At 42.0% G+C, this 20,147-nt stretch overlaps 1 protein-coding gene and 1 long non-coding RNA gene across 4 annotated transcripts in view; one reads left to right on the forward strand and one right to left on the reverse strand.

The window, feature by feature from the left end:
* Positions 1 to 20,147, reverse strand: part of TGFBR3 (transforming growth factor beta receptor 3) — a 131,998-nt gene that overhangs the window by 107,658 nt on the left and 4,193 nt on the right. For 2 of the 3 annotated variants that reach the window (XR_014565394.1, XM_083743345.1), the window contains exon 2: positions 3,314 to 3,480. Coding sequence is in view for 2 of the 3 variants with exons in the window: in XM_083743345.1 (XP_083599471.1) it covers positions 3,314 to 3,374 (61 nt within the window). In the remaining variant the exon portion in view is untranslated. Of the gene's footprint in view, positions 1 to 3,313; positions 3,481 to 9,502; positions 9,659 to 20,147 lie in introns of those variants that run through there. The other variant, XM_083743346.1, reaches the window with a different exon arrangement.
* LOC310846662 overlaps positions 1 to 20,147 on the forward strand; it is a 131,377-nt gene that overhangs the window by 89,107 nt on the left and 22,123 nt on the right. The gene's annotated exons all lie outside the window — the stretch shown is intronic.

The following is a 20,147-nucleotide window of genomic DNA, read 5'->3' on the forward strand; positions in this document are numbered from 1 at the left end:
CACCTTTCAACCTCTCTGTGTGTGCTGTTTTCTTATGTTAAAAATATACCTCTGTCTTTACAGCACCCTGCAAAACATTACTACTTCCTAAATAGATGTTGCTTTTGATTGTTACCTTGTTATGTATTTTTATACTGTAAACTGCCCAGTGATCCTTGGATGAAGGGTGGCATAGAAATTTAATAAATAAAAATAATAAAACAAGCAAACCTCAAGTCTTTACAAGTTGTTCAAATTAAGAAAGCCATGTAAGATCAGTCCACATGCTATTTCCCCCCTCAGGAAAGGAAACAAGTTTGTATCTTTTACTTTCCAATGAAATCTGACTAAATACAATGAAGGGAACAGTGACATAAATTGTTGAGCTTTATTGAACCTGGAAGATGCTCAGCAAGGGGGAGAGAGAGAGAACAAGTGGGTGAAAATTTTCTTATCCTCATCCAGTTCCCATGACACAATTAACAATGCTGTTCAAGGGGTTTCTACTATCTTAACTTCTAATTTCTTTTGCAAATCCACTCTAGGAAGCCCATGAGGATTTTCCTTCCAGAAAAGCAAAGCTTAAAAAAAAAAGACATCACAGCCGTAAATGGGATGTTTATTTTTATTGTCCATTTCCATGCCAATCGTCACCATGGTGTTGCACGACTTTAGAACTGAGATGCGACACAGTTTCCTTATCAGGACGAAATAACAGAATTGATGAAAGAGGGAAAACAGATTTCAAAAAGGGAAAGCATTACTATCTGTTGTTAAAAGAACCCTGCTATAACAGATATGATTACTGTATCTTTCATACACAGACAATTTTTAAAAGAAACAAACCTTATAAGTGTTAGAAGTAAGGAGGGCACTATCCCACCAATTTGGGGGGGAAACCCACTGTTCAGTATTATTCAATAACACATAGTAATACTATTGCTATTTAATAATAGTAATACTGTTACGATACAGTACAGTATTATCTAATAGGACATGAAGGCTGTTTGATACCTATCATAATTTGGGGAAATGATGCAACAAAGATGTAAGAACACAAAAGCCTGCCTGCTGCATCTGGCCAATGGCTCATCTAGTCCAGCACCCTGTTCTCACAGTGGCCAAGCAGATATCTGTGGGAAACCCTCAAGCAGGCCCCAGCACAAGAGCACTCTTCCCCTCCTGTGGTTTCCAGCAACTGGTATTCAGAAGCATTGCTTCCACTGGCGGTGGAAATAGTGCAGAGCCAGCATGACTGGTAGCACTTAGGGAAATATCAGGGAAACTGGATAAACTGCTGCGTGAATGCAGCCAAAGTCTTAAAGGATGCCACTCTTCAAAGGGGCTCAAAATGGCATGCAAGTATGGATTTCACTTCCCCCTTATCCTCGTAAGAACCACCTTGTAAGGCTATGTTCAAGGTACTGGTGACCTTTGTAAACGAGCTGGGAAACTGAGGACCAAAGATTGTACCAGTTAAATGATTACTCCTCCCCGGCAGGTGAGCTCCACAACCTCCAAGATTGTATAAGTATTGCTATTAACCATCAATATCCTGCACATCACCTTCAGACACATTTGGCCTACTTTTAAATATTTATCTGTCACCAAATAAGATCATTACAACATCCAGGCATCACGTCGTGTTAACGAATCAAAATAAGCACTGGCTGGACGCCTTCGTTGAAGTTAAACCCTGGAGAAAGTCCCAGAAGGTTTAAACACATTTTTGAAAGAGTATTATTTTCCATGCAATTGATGAAAAAAAGAAAGAGAGAAGAGGCCAGCTTGTAATGCACTTTATTGGTCAGACATGTCTTTCCCTGCAGCTGGTCACCATTTCCACAATGAGAACATCTCATATTTAAATGAGACATCCATCCACTGTCCACTGTCTCCCCACTACATCATCTTGGACATCTTGGACACTTCCCTGCTGGACTCTATACTTTTGTGCCAGAACAAAAACCACTTGTGGGCTTCAGAAACAATTTCAGAACACCATGGATTAGAAAACATATGAACTTGCTGCTGGTATGTATTTGAGCCGGCATGTATTTTCATAGTTTTGCTCTAAAACCAAGGTATAGTGTCATGTGTGCAAGCAGGAAAGAGCCCGACCAAAGCCACAGGGCTCTCCCCTGCCCTCGCCCTGTTCCTCCTGTCCAGCCTGGAGAAGGACTTTACTAGCATTTACTTTCAGAGATTCCTGGCTTAACATTGCATATGAATCAGACATCATAGTTTAACGCAAAATCTGCTTACTTGAAGAAGTCAGCTTCATGGGCCCAGTTTGCATATGCCATGGTTTATAAACCATGATGTAATTTGATTGTCAAAACCTGGCCCAGCATCTTAACCATGGTTTATTAACCACAAAATCCACACTCATGAGCCATGGTTTGTTGGTTTATATATACCTTGGCTTCCATTAACCTTGCCTTGGTGCTACATGCAAATCAGGCCATGGTTGGGAAGTTGATTGCTTTGCAACTGACCAGTGTTTGTTTTAAAGGCCACTCTCTGGTTTGCACAGCACAACAAGCCATGATTAGTGAAACCTGAAACTAAACACTAGGAAAGTTCTTCAGGCAGCACAGGAAGGGAGGCAGAAGCTCTCAAGCCTGGTGCTTCACTCAGTCTCCTTCCTGTTTGTGCAGATAGCACTAGATCTTGGTTTAGCATTATGTGCAAATGTGGCCAACACAAAGCCAACAAAAAGATGAAAATGTATCAGGACAGCAAAGATTAAAAGCTCAAAACCAATTACTTTAAAAACATGAGCAGTTTGGCTGATCTAATACCCGTCTAAGGAGAAATGCCTTGGCCTTCCGGTGGCTCACAATCAGGGAGAGGTCAAGGCAGGCGTTTCTCGGAAGGGAGTTCCCAAGCCTAGGCATTACTACAGAGAAAGGTCTCTCTTGTGTCCCAGGCAAACACAACTCAGATGTTGAATGGGATGTGAAGGGGAATTGCTCCAACAAATCTTAATGAACAGCAAGCACACATGGGCGGAAATGGACCATTCTAAGTACAAAAGAGCAGTTCTGCTGGATCAGACCAAACATCTATATCGTTCTATATCACATTCCCATGGAAGCCACCAACTGCCCACAGGCAGAATACAAACACGCCCATTCTGTTACAATTTGCAGTTTTGCTTGTAGTAGTAGACCATAACAAGGTTCCCAATATTATTTCTTGCAAATGCAGTCACACCAGGGAACATTTACATTGGCATTGAACTAAATGCCTCCTGGCGATTTAAAAAAAAAAATGCAACCTGCAATTAAATCCAAGTGCTTGCAACATTTGGAGGCCCAAATTGACTTACCTGCAGAGGCTAAACACCCAATCATCAAAGCAAACACTGGAATCATACAACTTGAAGTCATTCTTGCCACACCAGGGGTCTTCGGATCAACTTTCTTTGTGCCTGGTGGGCACCCTTTTGGGAATATGTTACAACTATAGGTGTTTTGATAGAGAGTCTTCAGTTACCTGCAAAGAAAAGTTTAAAAATAATACTTGTAAAAGCATGTCTTACAGAGAAATGACTTTCTACACAATACTAAACACAGAGAAAGCCAGCACCCTTAAAAAAAGAAAAAGAAAGAAAGCCTTTATACTGAGGAACAATGAAAGAAAAAAGAGTTATATTACAGTCACAGGTTTAATTCTCTCCAAGTCGTAACCCCAAACCCATCACTCATTTTGCATTCCACTCACTCATTCACTCTATTTGGCGCCAAGCCAAAGCCTCCAATGCAAAATCCCAAGAACCCCCCTTTTAATTTTTACAAGCACATCTTTCTGGAACTCACTGTTGCGACAGAATAAATCTGATCATGGGTGGGCAACCTTTGGTCAAAATTTAGCACAATCACTAGAGACCAATTCAAGCAGACTTTAAGCCAACTCCTCCTTACGAACCAAACCATGTCATGGTCTTGACTATACTCACTTTGAAATGATTGTGTGCCAAGAAGCTGCCTAACTTTGCCTACCATAAATGATGGCAGCTGGTGCCTCAAAAATCTTGAGAATCACAGAGGCTATACAGAATTATTGGCACTTCTCAGGTTTTCACACACACACACATCCCTCCAATACATTTTACAAGATTTGCCTTAGGGTTTCCACCTCTCAAAATGAGATGAAGCCATTATGAGATGGAGAGGAGCATTCTGCTAGGGTGTGAGGAACCCACTCGGGTGTCCTGAAGCTGTTGCTGGGTCTCAACTCCTATTATAGCCCCAGCTAGCAAAGTCAACAGTCAGGGATTGGCTGCCAGTTCAGTTCCGGGCCAAACTCAAGGTGCCAATCCCAGTGCTTAAAGCCCTAAATGACTTAGGCTCCAAACAGCTGTGAGGCCACCTCCTTCTTTTGCTCTTTTGCTGTGGGGGCTCAGCCAGGGCACCAAATGGGGATCTCACAGTCAGAAGCAAGGCAGTCGTATCAGAAGATGATTACGCAGCATGTTGTTGTTTAGTCGTGTCCGACTCTTCGTGACCCCATGGACCAGAGTACACCAGGCACTCCTGTCTTCCACTGCCTCCCGCAGTTTGGTCAAACTCATGCTGGTAGCTTCAAGAACACTATCCAACCATCTCGTCCTCTGTTGTCCCCTTCTCCTTGTGCCCTCCATCTTTCCCAACATCACGATCTTTTCCAGAGAGTCTTCTCTTCTCATGAGGTGGCCAAAGTATTGGAGCCTCAGCTTCACGATCTGTCCTTCCAGTGAGCACTCAGGGCTGATTTCCTTAAGAATGGTGAGGTTTGATCTTCTTGCAGTCCATGGGACTCTCAAGAGTCTCCTCCAGCACCATAATTCAAAAGCATCAATTATTTGGTGATCAGCCTTCCTTATGGTCCAGCTCTCACTTCCATAAATCACTACTGGGAAAACCATAGCTTTAACTATACAGACCTTTGTTGGCAAGGCGCAGCATAGGTTTCCCAAAACTTTATGAGAGGGAAGAAGTTACTCAAAGGTCTGTTTGACATTGGAACAGACTCCCATGAGAGGTGGTGGACTCTCCTTCCTTCGAGGTTGAGATTCCTGCACTGCAGGGGCTAGACGGCTTGGGGGTTCCTTCCAACTCTATAATTCTATGATTCTAGGTCATCAGTAAGTCCCTCAAGGCTCCTTCGGTTCTGAAAATAGGCCTGAAGCCACAATGAAATGGGTCCAGATGACCCTTTTCCTTCAACCACACTTGAAGCTGACCAGTCACCACTGCCTCAACAATCTTGCCCATCCACCACCCTAAATAGTTTATAAATGTATAGTTCCATATGTGTCTATAATTCATGGACAGTGAATGAGGCTTCCACCCATTGTAGTGTTGAAAAGCAATCAAGTTGATAACCAACAGCTAGTCCATATTTTGTTGTTCCAGAGTAAGGTTCCATGTGATTAGAAAGTATCTTGGCAAATTTGTCTACCCCCATGCTAGAGTAAAGGAAGACAGAGAGGCCACCAGATGCCCAGAGGCTGACCACTGTTGTTAACAGAATGCTACACTGAACAACATTGGTCTGAGTGTTTCATGTTTTAAACTGTTCCTCCTGCATAGACACACACACACAAGCGCCAAGATCTCTTTGCATATGGAAAGCATACAAGTCAGGAAGAAGTGCTTTTAAGCAAGCCTTCTCCCTGACGTTTTAACCGACGCTTCCAGATTTTCTCTCTCCTTCCTACACACTCATACACAAATTAAAACCACAGTACTGCACGTATTCTGCAGAAGAACACTTTGCTGTTGACTTTGGAACAAAATAATGTGTTCTTTACAATCCATTCCAATGTGTAACCGCAGATTTACTGGAAGTTCATCTATGGGTTTCCAAAAGTAAAACATGTGAGCTACATGTGGCCAGATTCTTCTTCTTCTTCTTTGGAAACGTAAAATCCTCTTCCGTATAACAAGACTTAAAGTCAATCAACTGACCAAATCAGAAACAAATACATGCACATATAGAAGTTTTAAAGTGCTGTCATAAACTTACAGTGTGGGTTTCTGGAAAACAATTCTAAGCCCCTAATATTAATTGTTGTTTTGGACTGTGCATTTTAAAAAAAGATTACTTTTCCTGCCCAAGATAGTCATTAGGCAATATATTAAGAAAGCTCTGTGATTTATGATACTACTTGTAGGCTCTCTTGTGTCAAGCATTCAGGGCACAAGCCACAAATTGCAATACTTTGGGTGCCTCCTTCATGGCAGGTCCAGAGGGTGGCAACACAAGAACGGACTTTTTCTGCAGTGGCTCCGTTTGTGGAATGCTCTCCTCATGAATGTTCGTCTGGCGCCTTCATTATACACCTTTAGGCGCCAGGCAAAAATGTTACTTTTCAGCTAGGCCTTTGGACACCTGATACCCTGTTAAATGTGTTGTTAAGGGACATTATTTATTTGTTTTTGCTCTTATTTTTATTATGTATTTTGTATTTTTTATATTGCATTTTTATGTTGTGAACCACCCCAAGATTTGCGGATGAAGGGTGGTACACAAATTTAATAAAGATTAATAATAATAAATTACAAGGAGAGCTGGCAATTACTTTTAAGGTGTTTATAAGCCCAGAAGATAAGCCTAATTTCTCAAACTATTCAGCAGAATGAAGTTCCAACTCTGTGTGGAATCAACTGCACTTACATTTTAAAGGGATGGACTTAACATGTTATTGACCACTCAATGCAGGAATGTCTTAATTCTCATCTGAAAACGCACAAGTGTTTCATGGCAGTAACGTCACCACCAGTAACGTCTCTGTACAAGTGTCACTGAAATTAAAGAACTATGCATGTGATGACCCTATACTGGAATGTAATCATCCATTATCTCGGCTCTACAAAACTCCTGCAAGGCAGAAGGGGAATGTAAATTTAAACTAAAGAGGAAAAGTTGCTATTTTGGAATAATGTTTTAGAAAAGGAAGAAATATATTCAGGTAGGAAAAACGTAAGCAATTATCTGCAATGTTACAGTGTATATGTATCTATCTATAGGAGCAAGTATATATTGTTGCTGTTGATGAATGAGGCAGATTCAAATCTCACCAGTCCCCTAAATCACACTCTTATCTGGCTCCTAATCGAGCGCTGATTTTCATGTCTCCTCCCCATGCTTCAGCTGGGTTTTTTGGCTTGCTGTAAATAATAATAATAATCAGACGCCTGGCTTTTTACCCAGTTTTTATGCTGTTCAAAAATAAACCACAAAACGTTGGCAGCAAGAAGGAAGGAGAGATGAGGCTTTGTGATTGCCACAAGGGCCAACCAATCAGCACTCTGCACAGCCGGCGTTTCTGCTGAAAACAGGAAGCATCAGTTGCTCTGTAACTCAATTATATGAAGAAGGCTGTATTCCTTACAAAAGAAAAGGGCAAGTGTGAATCCATAGTGGTCTCACCAGAGTGCAAACTCTATACATCTCTACACCGCCTTACTGGTCCAGTCAGCATCACACTTATAATGAAAGCTATTCTTGCTTGTTTTTAATCCTTGATGTTTTTATTTTGTTTTTAGGTATGCTGTAAGTCAACCCAGAGTGGCTGCGAAAACTTTTCAGAGTTTCAAGATGAATGCTGTAGTAGTAGTAGTAATAGTAGTAGTAGTAGTAGTAATAGTAGTAATATTGCAGCATTCATCTTGAAACTCTGAAAAGTCTAAGCTCTGTTTGAACTAAAAGCATTTCCCTCAAATTCAGCATTCATTTTAAGCTCTGCAGTTTAACCACACACACACAAAAATAAAGATAAAAAAAAAATAAAAAGTTGCAAGATGGCAAATGCCATGGACAATTAACTCCTAGGTCAAAATAGAAAGTTATTTCCTGCACTCTTTTGGTTGACATAACTTTTTTAACACATGTGTCTGAGGTTAGCAGTACTATTTATTTATTTAATGCATTTATATTCCACCTTCCTTCTAAGGAGATCATGGTAGCAAAGAGTCGCCCAATTTTATCCTTGCAATAGCTCTGAGATAGGTTAGGCTAAGAGAGTGTGACTTGCCTCAGGCCATACAGCGGGACTCATTATGAGTAGAAATTTCCGGGGTTCCAATTCGACATTCCAACTGCCACAACACAATTCAATAAAGATAGCTGTGTTTGTTACAGCAAAATGCAGGCCTTCTAAAGACTATATATCTACGGTGCAATCCAACGCATGACTGCTGCAGGGGAGGACAAAACAGCAGGATCATCACAGCATCCACCCGCTGGCAAGGACAGGAGGTGGAAGGACAGACCAATTGCTGCACCAGTCTTCGGTCAGGATTGGGCCCAGTGTATTGGCACTATGGGCAGATTGGAATCCAAGAGATCCTGGCTCAGCCACTCCCCGCACCTGGAACACTGTGTTTCAGGGCTTTCTGCAGGTTGGTGTTGTGGTGATTCCATTGGAGCCATTTCCAAATGCCCATCTGTTCACACCATGGGGAGACGAGCAGATCTGGGTGGAAGGATACATCTGCTCTATCCAAGGCCTCCCCTGGCCAAGTGCCAATGGGGTTTGGGCTGCAGTGCCCATGTGGCAAATGGTCTCATGGACTAGCGTTCACTTTATCAGATACATGGAATGGTGGGCCTTCATGATGCAAGAAGAAAGAATTGTTGAAATGGCAAAGACACAATTACCAAAGCAACCTTCACAGTTCCTTGAATAATGCAAAAATGCCAGCTATCATACATGCTACAGTCCATGAATAAAGCATTTTAAAAGCTTTTAAAACTGACACCCATGACCAGTTGCCCAGACAATGAACAGAAGAGAACCGGGAACCAAAAATCACTTGATACAGACGCGCTAAACAGGACACCCTGAATAGGAAAATTGTAGCCGTTGGTTAGATCACTCTTTCCTTAAGGTCAGTACATAATCCAGCAATGCTGTTCTTTGTGGTGCAGAGAGCCTGCTGAAATGGTGGACAAAAAAGAGGTCATGGGAGATAAAGCAACTCCGTCTCTCGGTAGCAAAGGGCACAACCCTGGCAGCAGTTGGCATCAATGGGGCTTTTACTTGTGAATGTGTTTAGGATTACTGCCGAAGTCAGTCTTTCATTGCACAGGAAAGAGAGGGCGCTGGAGGGTTACATAGCTCTCATAAAGAAGGTCTGCCAACCCCATTTCTGACCTGTTCACATGCCACAACATTTCTACAAGAGGATCCGTTCATAGTCCCCAGTGATTTCTTCCCTCTCATCAAACCTAGAGTCTGCAATCTAGCGTGATTAACAAAAAACCCCACAAAAATTAAGATGTAAAAGTAAGATGTCAGTATCTCAATCCAGTACATATTGCATGGCATTCAGTGGCATGGACTACAATGGCACCTTGTATTTCTGTGTACTATATATTAAAGGAATCTGCTATAAGCCAAGCGTTCAGGTTCCCCAGTTCCCTGTATTCTCAAGATAAAGTTGTATGATGCTGAAAATCTCATCTTTTGTCTATAGCCAGAAAAAGTGAAAAATGGTGAGGGACCGGTCTGCACCAAGTGCTGTCTTACATTAAAAACTTGCAGAAAGGCATTCTTTCTACCTTCTGAATGTCATCAAGCTCCAACCAACGTGAATATTATATTCTGTTCTCGTAAACGAAGTCCCTCAAGCCTTCACAGTTTCCTTCCTCTAGTGATTATGGCTACTTGTTCCTATTCCTCCAACTGTTCTAAAACAAAAAAGAACAATAAATATACTTCAGATTACACACTGACCGGACAACCTTTTTTGTCATTTCTAACAGGAACTGGGCATAACTGTCCTACTGGGTCCTTCATTCTCCGCTTTCTGTGCCGTTCCCCAAATGTCACCATCTGTTTCTCGTATTATCTCCTTCCCGTCCCACTTATTTCCCTGCTTTGCTTTCCACCTATTTGCATTCTATCATCTTCTCAGTCTAACTTTTTCTCTACAGCATGAAAAACAGCTTCCTATTCCTGATCTCCTTATCACAGCAAAGTTCCTAAGGCTCACTTCCTGTCAGTGTTCATGACCTCCAGCCTCGACTGAGAAAATATCCAGCACAGCGCAAGGCTCTTCCCATTCTGCCAGCATTCAATGACAAGCTAAACCAGGGGTAGGCAACTGTGGAACCTCCAGATGTTGTTGGACTACAACTTCCATCATCCCTGGTCACTGGCCATGCTAGTTGGGGCTGATGGGAATTGCAGTCCAGCTACGTGTGGAGGATCACAGTTGGCCACCTCTGAGCTTAACATTACTTCAAAGCAAACCCTTCCTCTTAGAAGTCACTCTGCTGAACTCACTGACATTACTTAAGTGACACTGTTGACTCATGGCCCTCTAATGCCTTTCTATTTTTTCAAAAATAGAATCAGCTTTCAGCAAAGTGAAGTAGCTGCTTCATACAGAGATTCTGACAAGGTTTCTTGCCTCCAAAGTGATGCCAATCCAAATGCCTACCAGCATCTCTGGCCATCTGGAAGGCATCCCGACCTACGGTCTTGCTCAGATGACCAGCAGGGTACACTGTGGGGGGGGGAAGAGGTGGGGGAGATGAATCACAGGGGCAGACCCCACCCCTGGCCTCTGAACTGAGACAATACACATGGGAGGCCTTACTTTTTGCAGGGTTCTTGTGCATATACAATTGTGCGTGTACAAATTCTGCACAGAGCTTCGGATGATTGCATGGAGGGCAGGGGCAGAAGAAAGCAAAGAGAGCACTGCTGGATCAAACCAAGGACCTATTTATCTAATCCAGCATCCTATTTCCCAAAATGGCCAAGGTTATGGGAAACCCTCCTAAAGGGGACAGGGGAGCTAGACCTTTCTCCCACTGTTCTAATTGGTAGGGTGGCACCGCCATTAATATTTCCTCTTGCCTTTAGAAATAAGGCATTCAGAAGTCATGTTTAGATGGCAAGCAGGAGCCACACTGGGGTGGGGGAGATCGGATTACACCAACAGGCCCCTGCCTTGGCACCACACATTCAGTCCAACTTCAGATCCTATGCTTGTATAAAGACCCAACAGCTAAGGCGAGTTCCTGTTAAAAGGGAAAAGGAAAGTTGTTCAGTGTTTTATCTAAAGCAGGAGTGGCTAATGTGTGGCCTTCCACATGTGGTTGAACTACAACTCCCATCAGTCACAGTAAGCATGGCCAATGGTCAGAGATTATGAGAGCTGAGGTCCAGCAAAGTTCTCAAGTGTATTTATTGCTCCAATGACCTTAGAAACTTTTTGAGTTCATGTGCAGAATGCAAATGTTTAGTTGCTTAAAATGTAAAAATGACTATGGAAGGCATTATTTTAAACAAAGAAAAAAGAATAGTTTAGCTTTTGATCCCAATGTACATCTCCTCTTCCCTACACAGTGTTTTAGATTTAGAAACAAGTTTCAGATCCTGCAGCATCTGACCTATTTGCAAAATTCTTAAAACAGAAAGATAAATAAAAAATGCAGCACAGTGTGTTTAGGAAAGTTAAGCTTCCGATACACATTCTTGCCATGGGTATTTGATCTGAACAGTGTTGTCCTGCAGGCCCTATTTTTCACAAATGATGAGATGATCACTGAATGCCAGAGCCAGCATCCAATCCAGTTCCAGCACTCACCTGGGAAATTTAATCCAGATTATCTTGAGAATGTGATTTGCCTACTCCAAACTGGGATTGCATTTGGCATGCCAATTAGACACTCTTAGTTATTTCAAAATACAATTACTGGGAATGCAGACATGTGAATCACCTTTAAAGTAAAAGCTATTTCCCCCCAAAGAGAAACTATTAAAATTCAAAAGCTATTTTGCAGGGCTGGCCCTACCATTGGGCATAGTAATGTACTTGCTTCAGACAGCTGTCTTGGGGTGTCGTGAAAGGGCAGCAAATTATTAGTTACTTAATTTATTGTTTTATTTTTGCTCTCAGGGTTGGGTAGAGGTACAGTACGTTTGGGATTTTCTGCCTCAGGCACAAAATAGCCTGAGCAATCTTGCTATTTTGACTTTTCTTTGCAAAGTCTGTTTGATCATATGTGTAAGGGAATTCCCCATGGGATAGTCCCTCACACATCCAAAATCTCCTGGGTGGGCTGCATGTGGTACTTTGAAGTCCCAACTTCAGAATTTTAAAGTGCTCAATCACCTGATGTTACTGTGATATCAGGTGACTAACAAATGGGAAACCCTCCCCACTTGTGAAGTTTGGCTTGCAAGTCTAGATCCTGATGAGGATCAGGCCCAAAGAGACAAACAGATTCCCCACCCCTATAATAGGGAAATAAAACAACAGTATTTTCAAATATTACTGGAAGATTCTCAGGGAGTAATAATAATCAGCCCATGAGCCTTATCACTCAAAACATAAACAGATTCATAAGCTCTTGGAAGAAAGACTGAACTTTGGCTTTACAAAAGCATTTCACTTTTAGGGAGCTAAAATAGGTTTTTGGTTTTGCCCGATGAGTTGCTCTGACGTCTAAGAATTACTGACATGTTGCTGCTGCGCATATCAGGACATTTCTACAATTCTCGGCTAAAGGCTATGGGAATTGGAGAAATGCCAAGAGTAGATATGTTATGTCACTCGCAGTTGTGCCCCCTCCTATTCCCACGTGACTCTCGTAACTTTTTTTGCTCTTTTCTTTTGCTTAATGTATTACTATGTGCTCCATCAAATTACAGGAAGCCACAAAATATACATAATCACATCCTGAAGAGGAAAGCGGCTTTCACTTTTTACTGCCTGCAAACAGCCACCAAATCCATCTTATTCTCTAACACACACTTTGAATCTAATTTGACAAGCCATCCCAAGGACAGTTTAACAAAAGTCTATTTGAAAGCAATATATGGAGGGTAGAGCACATGATTTCCAAGCACACCTGAATTTACCAGTTAACATGTGAGGAAGGGCCATAGTTCAGTGCTAGAGAACACATTTAGCATGCAAAAGGCCCCACGCTCAATCTCTGGAGTCTCCAGTTAGAGCTAGGAAACACCCCAGTCCACTTCCAACCAGTGTAGACAATAATGAGCTAGATTGGCCAATAATATGTTCAATATAAGGCAGCTTTCTAGGTTCCTAAGGTTGTAAGGTGGTAGAGCTGGGAGCAGGCCTGCCCCAACCATGAGGCAGGATGAAGCCGCTGTCTCAGGCAGTGGAAGTCCCTTAAGCGGCACCCCAATGAGCACTGCTACATGCCCTGTTGCCTGCATGGCTGGCAGAGAAGTGGTGCCAGCATCAGCACTAATTTCCCACGAGATCTCAGCAAAATCTCACAAGATCTTGTGGTGGACATGAGAACTTGCTGGGAATCGGCACAAGCAGTGGAAGTGGCAGGGCGACACTTCCTGTTTCGCCTCAAGTGGCAAAAACAGGATGAGCCACCCCTGGCTGGGAAAGACTTCTACCTGAGACCCTAGAGATGCCCCAGTCACCTGGTGAGCTAACAGGAATATTCAACTTTTTTCAACCTGAGACTGACCTTTAATCCAAACATCAGAGGAATGAGTTTGATGTTAAAGTCACTGGTTTGATTCGCTTCAGGTCAGGTAGCAAGTCCTAACCTTCTGGTTGAAGAAGAGAGAGCTCAAAGGCCAGACTATAAGGCAAACTTCATGTGTAGCTAGGGCATTTCAAAATGCTAAGAGGAACATCCGCTTTGCCTCCCTCATTGCTATTCTTCCAACACATTACATAGCCATCCTTACATAATGGCTCAGGGATGGTTTTGCTGTGGGGAGAAAGCCTGACTCGTGTTCTTAGCTGTGGCTGTTGTACGTCAATACCCTCTGTAACCACTCTCTCAGTAGCCCTGCCCTTACAAAATCTTTTCAGCAAATGCCCGCACCCCCAGCTTGCCCCTCAAAGGCTGTGCAAGGAGTATGACACAGCCTGTCACAGATGTGCTGTCAGGTTTGGTGCAAACAGATGCAAACTAGTAGTCATTATCTCCAACTTAAATGGAACCTACCATTAAATATTTAAATAAATACGTAGACTTGGTGCAAGCTGCCCCACTATTGCGTGAAAGGGTGGCTAAAAGAGAAACTGGGTTACACACAACTAAGTGCTGCCCAGAACAGATCTATTGAAATTAATTGGCCTAACTTGGTAGAGTTCATTAATTTTAATGTTTTATACAATGCAATAAGAAGAATGATACACACACACACATCCCTCTACCCTTTGTTTCCTATTGCGCTGAAGCAACTTGAAGTTTTGTCTAAAAATCATGAACAGAAAAAGGTTCACATTATTTCCAACTACACCTGCCTTCTACAAATTGCACTACCCTTTTATTTGATTTGGCTCAGAACATGACTGTACACACCTAAATTCGTTAATCACCCAACCCCAGATGCCTTATATTCAGAATATAAGAATACACAGCAAAGGATCTGGATATCCATCACCTTGTGAACAACAAAATCATAGCAGCGGGATACAGTTTACTGCTTTTTCTTCCCAGGGTGAAAAGGTCCTTTTTAAGGCATTGCCTCATAACGGTTGATGTAATTAGCTTTCAGAGATAATAAAAGCTCCTAAGATTGTTTAAATAAAGCTTCACTGGGAAACTCCCTATCAGAAAACAAACCATTTTAATCTCTACCAGATTGAAATCAGAAAGGAGGCCAGGTTGCTATAGGAATAAAAAGGCAGTAGTGCAAAGGCTCACACAAAGGAAGTTCACAGATGAGGATGAGACATGTGAATTGGATTGGGGGTTTTTGGGGGGGTTTTTTTTGCAACTTGAATTGGTTTTGAACATGAGCATTGGCAAGATGTGCTGAACGTTAGCATTTGCAAAACACACCAATGTTAGAGGTTTGTTTATGAAACAGAAACATAGTCCTTTCATGCCTGTAACAAATAAAACTGCATTTTATTTCTGTGATTAAGAAGAAGACGCTCAACAATAAGATCAAGCGAACCAACTTTCAATAAAGGTTATAACCCAGACGCTAAATGCACATAAGTGAGTTAGGAAACTTCTCCCACACATGTGGAAAAGCCTTTTAAGCACAACACCTCTAAAACAATGAGTCAAAAGGTGCTTCCTCTGCATAGAAGTCCCTCCTCCCTCTAACTATGCTCTGAGCTAATCATTTACAAGCCTGGAAGTGAAACAGGCGCTTTGACAGCAAGAAAAGGAAAAGGAGGAGGATGCTTTTATCAAAGGTCGCCCAGAAAGAGGGTTGAAAGGTCTTGCCATCCAAGAAAGAAGGGGAATCCCAAGACAGGAGCTGAAGACCTCCTAGAGTCTCTGCATGAGCATGTCTTTAACAAAAACTTGCCACGGAACTTACAGACCCTCCAAGTGCCCCTATTTTCCAGGGACAGTTCTGGATTTACAGAAGCCACCTAGGTTTCTGATTTGATCCTGGAATGTCCCACTTTTCCTTGGGACATCCCTATTTTCATCAGAGAAATGTTGGAGAGTATGGAGTTATGTGACCCCCCCCCCAGTCAAGAAGATAAGTAACTATACAACCTTTAGAAGACATCTGAAGAAAGCCCTGTATATGGAAGTTTGTTTATGTTTTATTATGTTTTTATATATGTTGGAAGCTTGTTGCTGTTGCTGCTGCTGCTATTCTACAAAATATAAGCGAATCAGAACGAGAGAAAAGGGCACTTGGAGCCTCAGAACACAAATACTAAACTATTAGTATGAGGAAGTAGCTTTCTTTTTTGCCTTGCAGGTCCAATGAGAAGGGACAACCAAGTCGGATCTTCATCATTTGCATCAGCATTCAGAGTTAATCTAAACCAACTAGCACAGAAGAAGCCAACATGGTGCCCTTTAGATGTTGTGGATTACATCTCTCATCATCCATTAACTTGCATGGCCAATAGTAAAATTATCTAGAGGACACTATGCTGGATACCCCAAACTAGCAAGTTAGCTGCTGTTAGTACTTTCCCCTGATGGCTTAACCATCAGCTTAAATCAGGGGCGGGGACCCTTTTCAGCAAAAGGTGGTGGGTGAGTCGAGAGGCAAAAGTGTGTGGGGGAGAAACAATTATGTTATTTCTACCTTCGTACAGTACACTAATTTCTACACGCAGTCACACACCCTTCTCTATCCTCAATCTAGGAAAGTGAGATGCACTATCAGACTTTAAGGGCACATTCCAACCAGGCAAACATACTTGAGTACAAAGCAAGGCTAGAGGAGGGTGTGGCTTGGGAAGAACTGCTAGGGTCCAGTTAAGAGAGGATTCCTAAGGTACCCCATGCCTGTATTACATGGATACTCCCATAGGCAAGCTGTGTCCTCTCCTCTCGGCTGCTCTTTATGTGTCCTAAAGGTCCTATAGATCTCTGGACACAGATCTTGAATATTGAACTTTGCCTTCATAGTGATTCACTTGTCTCTGTCTAACCACCACCCCAACAGCCACTGGCTTCAATGGGAAAAGCATTTGCAGTATCAAGCCTTCACTAAATCTACACAGCTGCGATGAAATCGGCCAAAGTAAACTCATAGCCAAAACCTCTGTCGTGACTTAACAGTGAGGCAGAGCCTCTCAGAAATGCAATTTTTAAAAGAAAGGAAAAAAGAAAACTAGCTTTATGCAGATCATGACCTTCAGATAAGCTATTCTCTTGCAATCTAAACAGGTCTCCTTCAAGGTCTGGTATAGCAAATTTAATCTCAAATTCTTATCACTAAACCATCCTTGCATGCAGAAACTGAGAAACTGGTCTGGGCCATCTGCTTAAGCTTTAGTTCAATGCTTCCGATTGAAAATGACGTTTATCACAGTGAAAACCTTTTGCTTTTGAAAAAATACATATGCTGTTGAGATGAAGTGTTCCCACAATGTATATGAAGAACTGCAACTGGCATTAATAATCTACGTATAGTTGAAGGTTAGGGTTTTTTTGCTTATACCGCAAAAAGTTCAGCACAATAACCTTCTAAATGATGAATAAGGGACTTTGCGTACAGCTACACTAGGAGGATACGCACTGCTTTCGGCTGCAATGCATAGATTTTTAAACTTGATGCTCCCAAAGAGAAAATACCGGCATTTTTGATGGAAAGAGACCAAGAAACTGATCCAAAGGTAATCCCCAAAGTGCCTTCAGCATTGTGCTGCTTTTCAGTCCAGTGAAGCTATAAAAGAGCTAATTGCACTTAAGTCATCATACCATTGAATGATGGCCACTACAGAGGCACTATGGTAGGGAGGCAAATGTTTTTCCAGTCTGTGGTCCCCATAGGTGGTAGGCCATATTCAAGCCCACACAGACACACACGCATTAACCCACAATGATCTGAAGACACACATATAAACCCACTCAACAACTCCAAGGGAAAAGCTGCTACTTGAAACACATTTCACATAGCCCAGAATACCCAATTTAGCGACAACGACACTCTCCTTGTCTCCTCACACAATCCAGCCTTTGCACTGCCCATCAACCATGCATTTTGGACTGCTAAATGTTTTCACAATCCCCCCATTCTTGCAAAGGGATGCTGCCCATTGCACACAACACACACACACTTTTTATTCTTTTGCGAACTCTCATACACATGCAGCTGTTTTTAAAGAAGTGAAGAAGCAGTGCAAGGCTGCCTCTCTAAACGTTGCTGTCATTCAAGGACAGATTTTTCCCTAAGCCAAGAGTGAAACTGATCAGACTAGAATCTCGTTGCCATTCAGTCTTCTCAGTTTCAACAGCCCCTTGACTTGCCAGGCTAGAAGAATCAACTGCAATTAGGATTGGAATGCACAAGCATTTCTTCCCACAGTGACTCTCTTCCCTCCCATTCCATTTCTACAGATATCAAGCTACAAGTGCTGGATCAGCGCTAGTGTCATTGTAAAAAATTAAGGGGGAAGCTGTTCCCAGTGCTCTTCAGAAATACAGTAACTGCCTGCCTGTATCCAGAACCCTCAACACATGTGGGGGGAGGGAGTTCCCTGAATTAATGTGCAATAGATCTATACTATTTCAAATCTCTAGGGAATCAGTCCTCAAACTGCCTTGCTAGCACATTTTAAAGGTGTAGGCCAGGTTTGGTATGTCTGTGGTCCTCCATATATTAAACTACATATCCCATTTTTTCTTACCATTGACCACATTGGCTGGAAGCTGGTGTCCATAACATCTGGAGAACAACAAAGTTCTTCACCCCTGGCCTACTCTGACTGCCAGGGGCTTTCTAGGTTTCAGACAAAGGTGTTTCTCGGCACCTGTTACCTAAGAAACTGGAGGTTCTCAGGATGAAGCCCGAGCTCTTACACATGCAAAATATGTGATCTACAACTGTGTTGTACCCCTCCCATCCTAATAACAGAGAATAATAAATAAATAAAGAGAACAACAATCATTGTCAAAGCGGATCACAAAAACTATGTTTTCTAGAATATCAGTATTTTATAGTCAAAACAACAGCCAAGGAAGGGTAGGAGGTCAGGATAGATCTACATGACAAATGATTACTAGTGACACATACCAACATTTAAAGTCAACATCATGTCAGTTCAATAACACTTGATGAACAGAACTGTGGCGTTTGGAGATTATTGTCCTTTTTTAGTAAGCACCATTTGTAGTTTTCAAGATTTACAACACTAGTTAAAATCGTGTGGAATTTTGAACTACATTCAGCAGGGTCTTGAGAGTCTATCACAGAAATCTGGTGGAAAATGTGCTGACTTTATTACTAGGCACAGACATAAAACATGTTCTGAAAGGAAGAGGTGAGCTACTCTTGGAAGTTGGAGAGACAAAAGCTCCCTCTGGCCCACTACACTCTATGGCTGGATCATGCCAAAGTCAGATCAACCCCTCCCAGTTGATACAAACATAAGGCTGTGTGCAACTTGTAACTAGTGTTTATTATGAGTGCAAGGAATGAACCCTCATTCTACAACTCTTAGATAATGGGAGTTGTAGTCCAACAACATCTAGCAGGCACCAGATTGAGGAAAGCTGGGAACAGACAATGCTAGGCTAGATTGGGAAATAGTCTGATCTGGTGAAAAGCAGCTTTCTATGTTTCCAATCACAACTTAGCTTTTCCAGGTGTCAAGACCTTTGTTGAACTATATGAAAAATATTTGAATAGAGATCTCATTACCCCTCTGGTTACTTGATTACAAGCAATTTCATAATAGGTTGTTAGGTTGATTTTCAGAATCAAAGCAGAGTGGAAATAATTGCTTTAACATAATGGATTCAGCACTCCTACCTTGCTCTTCTATCAAGGCATCCAGAGCCACAATCCTGTACTTAACTATTTTATTTTTTTTAAAAATGAGTTTGCTGCCTTTATTTAGTTCCCGGCCCCCAATAACACTTGATACCTTTTAGATAATATGCAGTAGATATAGTAATAAGCTCACAGTGTTAGCTGTTCTTTACATCTTTTTAAATTTTTAAAAACTCTGTAACATTTTAATTGCAAAAAATATCTGTGGGAAAACAATAGTATTTATTTTGGCTAGCTCCCATTTAACGTGTCCATTGCCAGGCATTCAGTTCCTTGCTGTGGCAAAGATTGCTTCTGTTCCAGTATTATGGTGCCTCAGTCTTAAAGCAGCTGAGAAGTTAAAGCCAATAAGTTGCTGGCTTACAGTGCAATCCTATGCATGTATGCTCAGAAGCAAGCCCCTTTGTGTTTAATGGTGCTTACACAAAAGAAAGTAGGTATAGGTTTACAGCCTTACAGCCCTTGCAAAACAGAAAGTTGTAGCAAAGGATCTTCATCTTTGAACTTGCATTCCCCAGTTGGTCACTAGAGCACAAGGATAGTGACCTTTAGGGCATGCTGCAAAGTTTATCTTTTCTCCCAGGCTTTCTCTGGGAAAAATGGACTTTCTCTCAATCCCAAACTGCACATCTGCGTGCTTTTTAAAAAGCAGATTTGCCACAATCCCATCTAAGCTCTGGGGTAGAGGCTCAATTTTAACATCAAACGGGATGCAGTGGTAAGCCCCCCCCCCCCGCCCAATGTTTAATTCCCTGCTCGTGGGCCATGTTGGCTGGGCTGATGGGAACTGGGGCTCAACAACAAACATCTGGAGGACACAAAGTTTCAGAAGGCTCCCCAATGTGCTGGCAGAGGTCTTTGCCACTACCTACCTGGTTATTACAATAATTATTTTAACTGGAGAGGCCAGGGACCAAATGTTAAACCTTATTTATGCACAAAGCCAAAGTCA

This window comes from Podarcis gaigeae, assembly GCF_964106915.1.
Source record: "Podarcis gaigeae genome assembly, chromosome: 6".
Lineage (NCBI taxonomy): Eukaryota > Metazoa > Chordata > Lepidosauria > Squamata > Lacertidae > Podarcis > Podarcis gaigeae.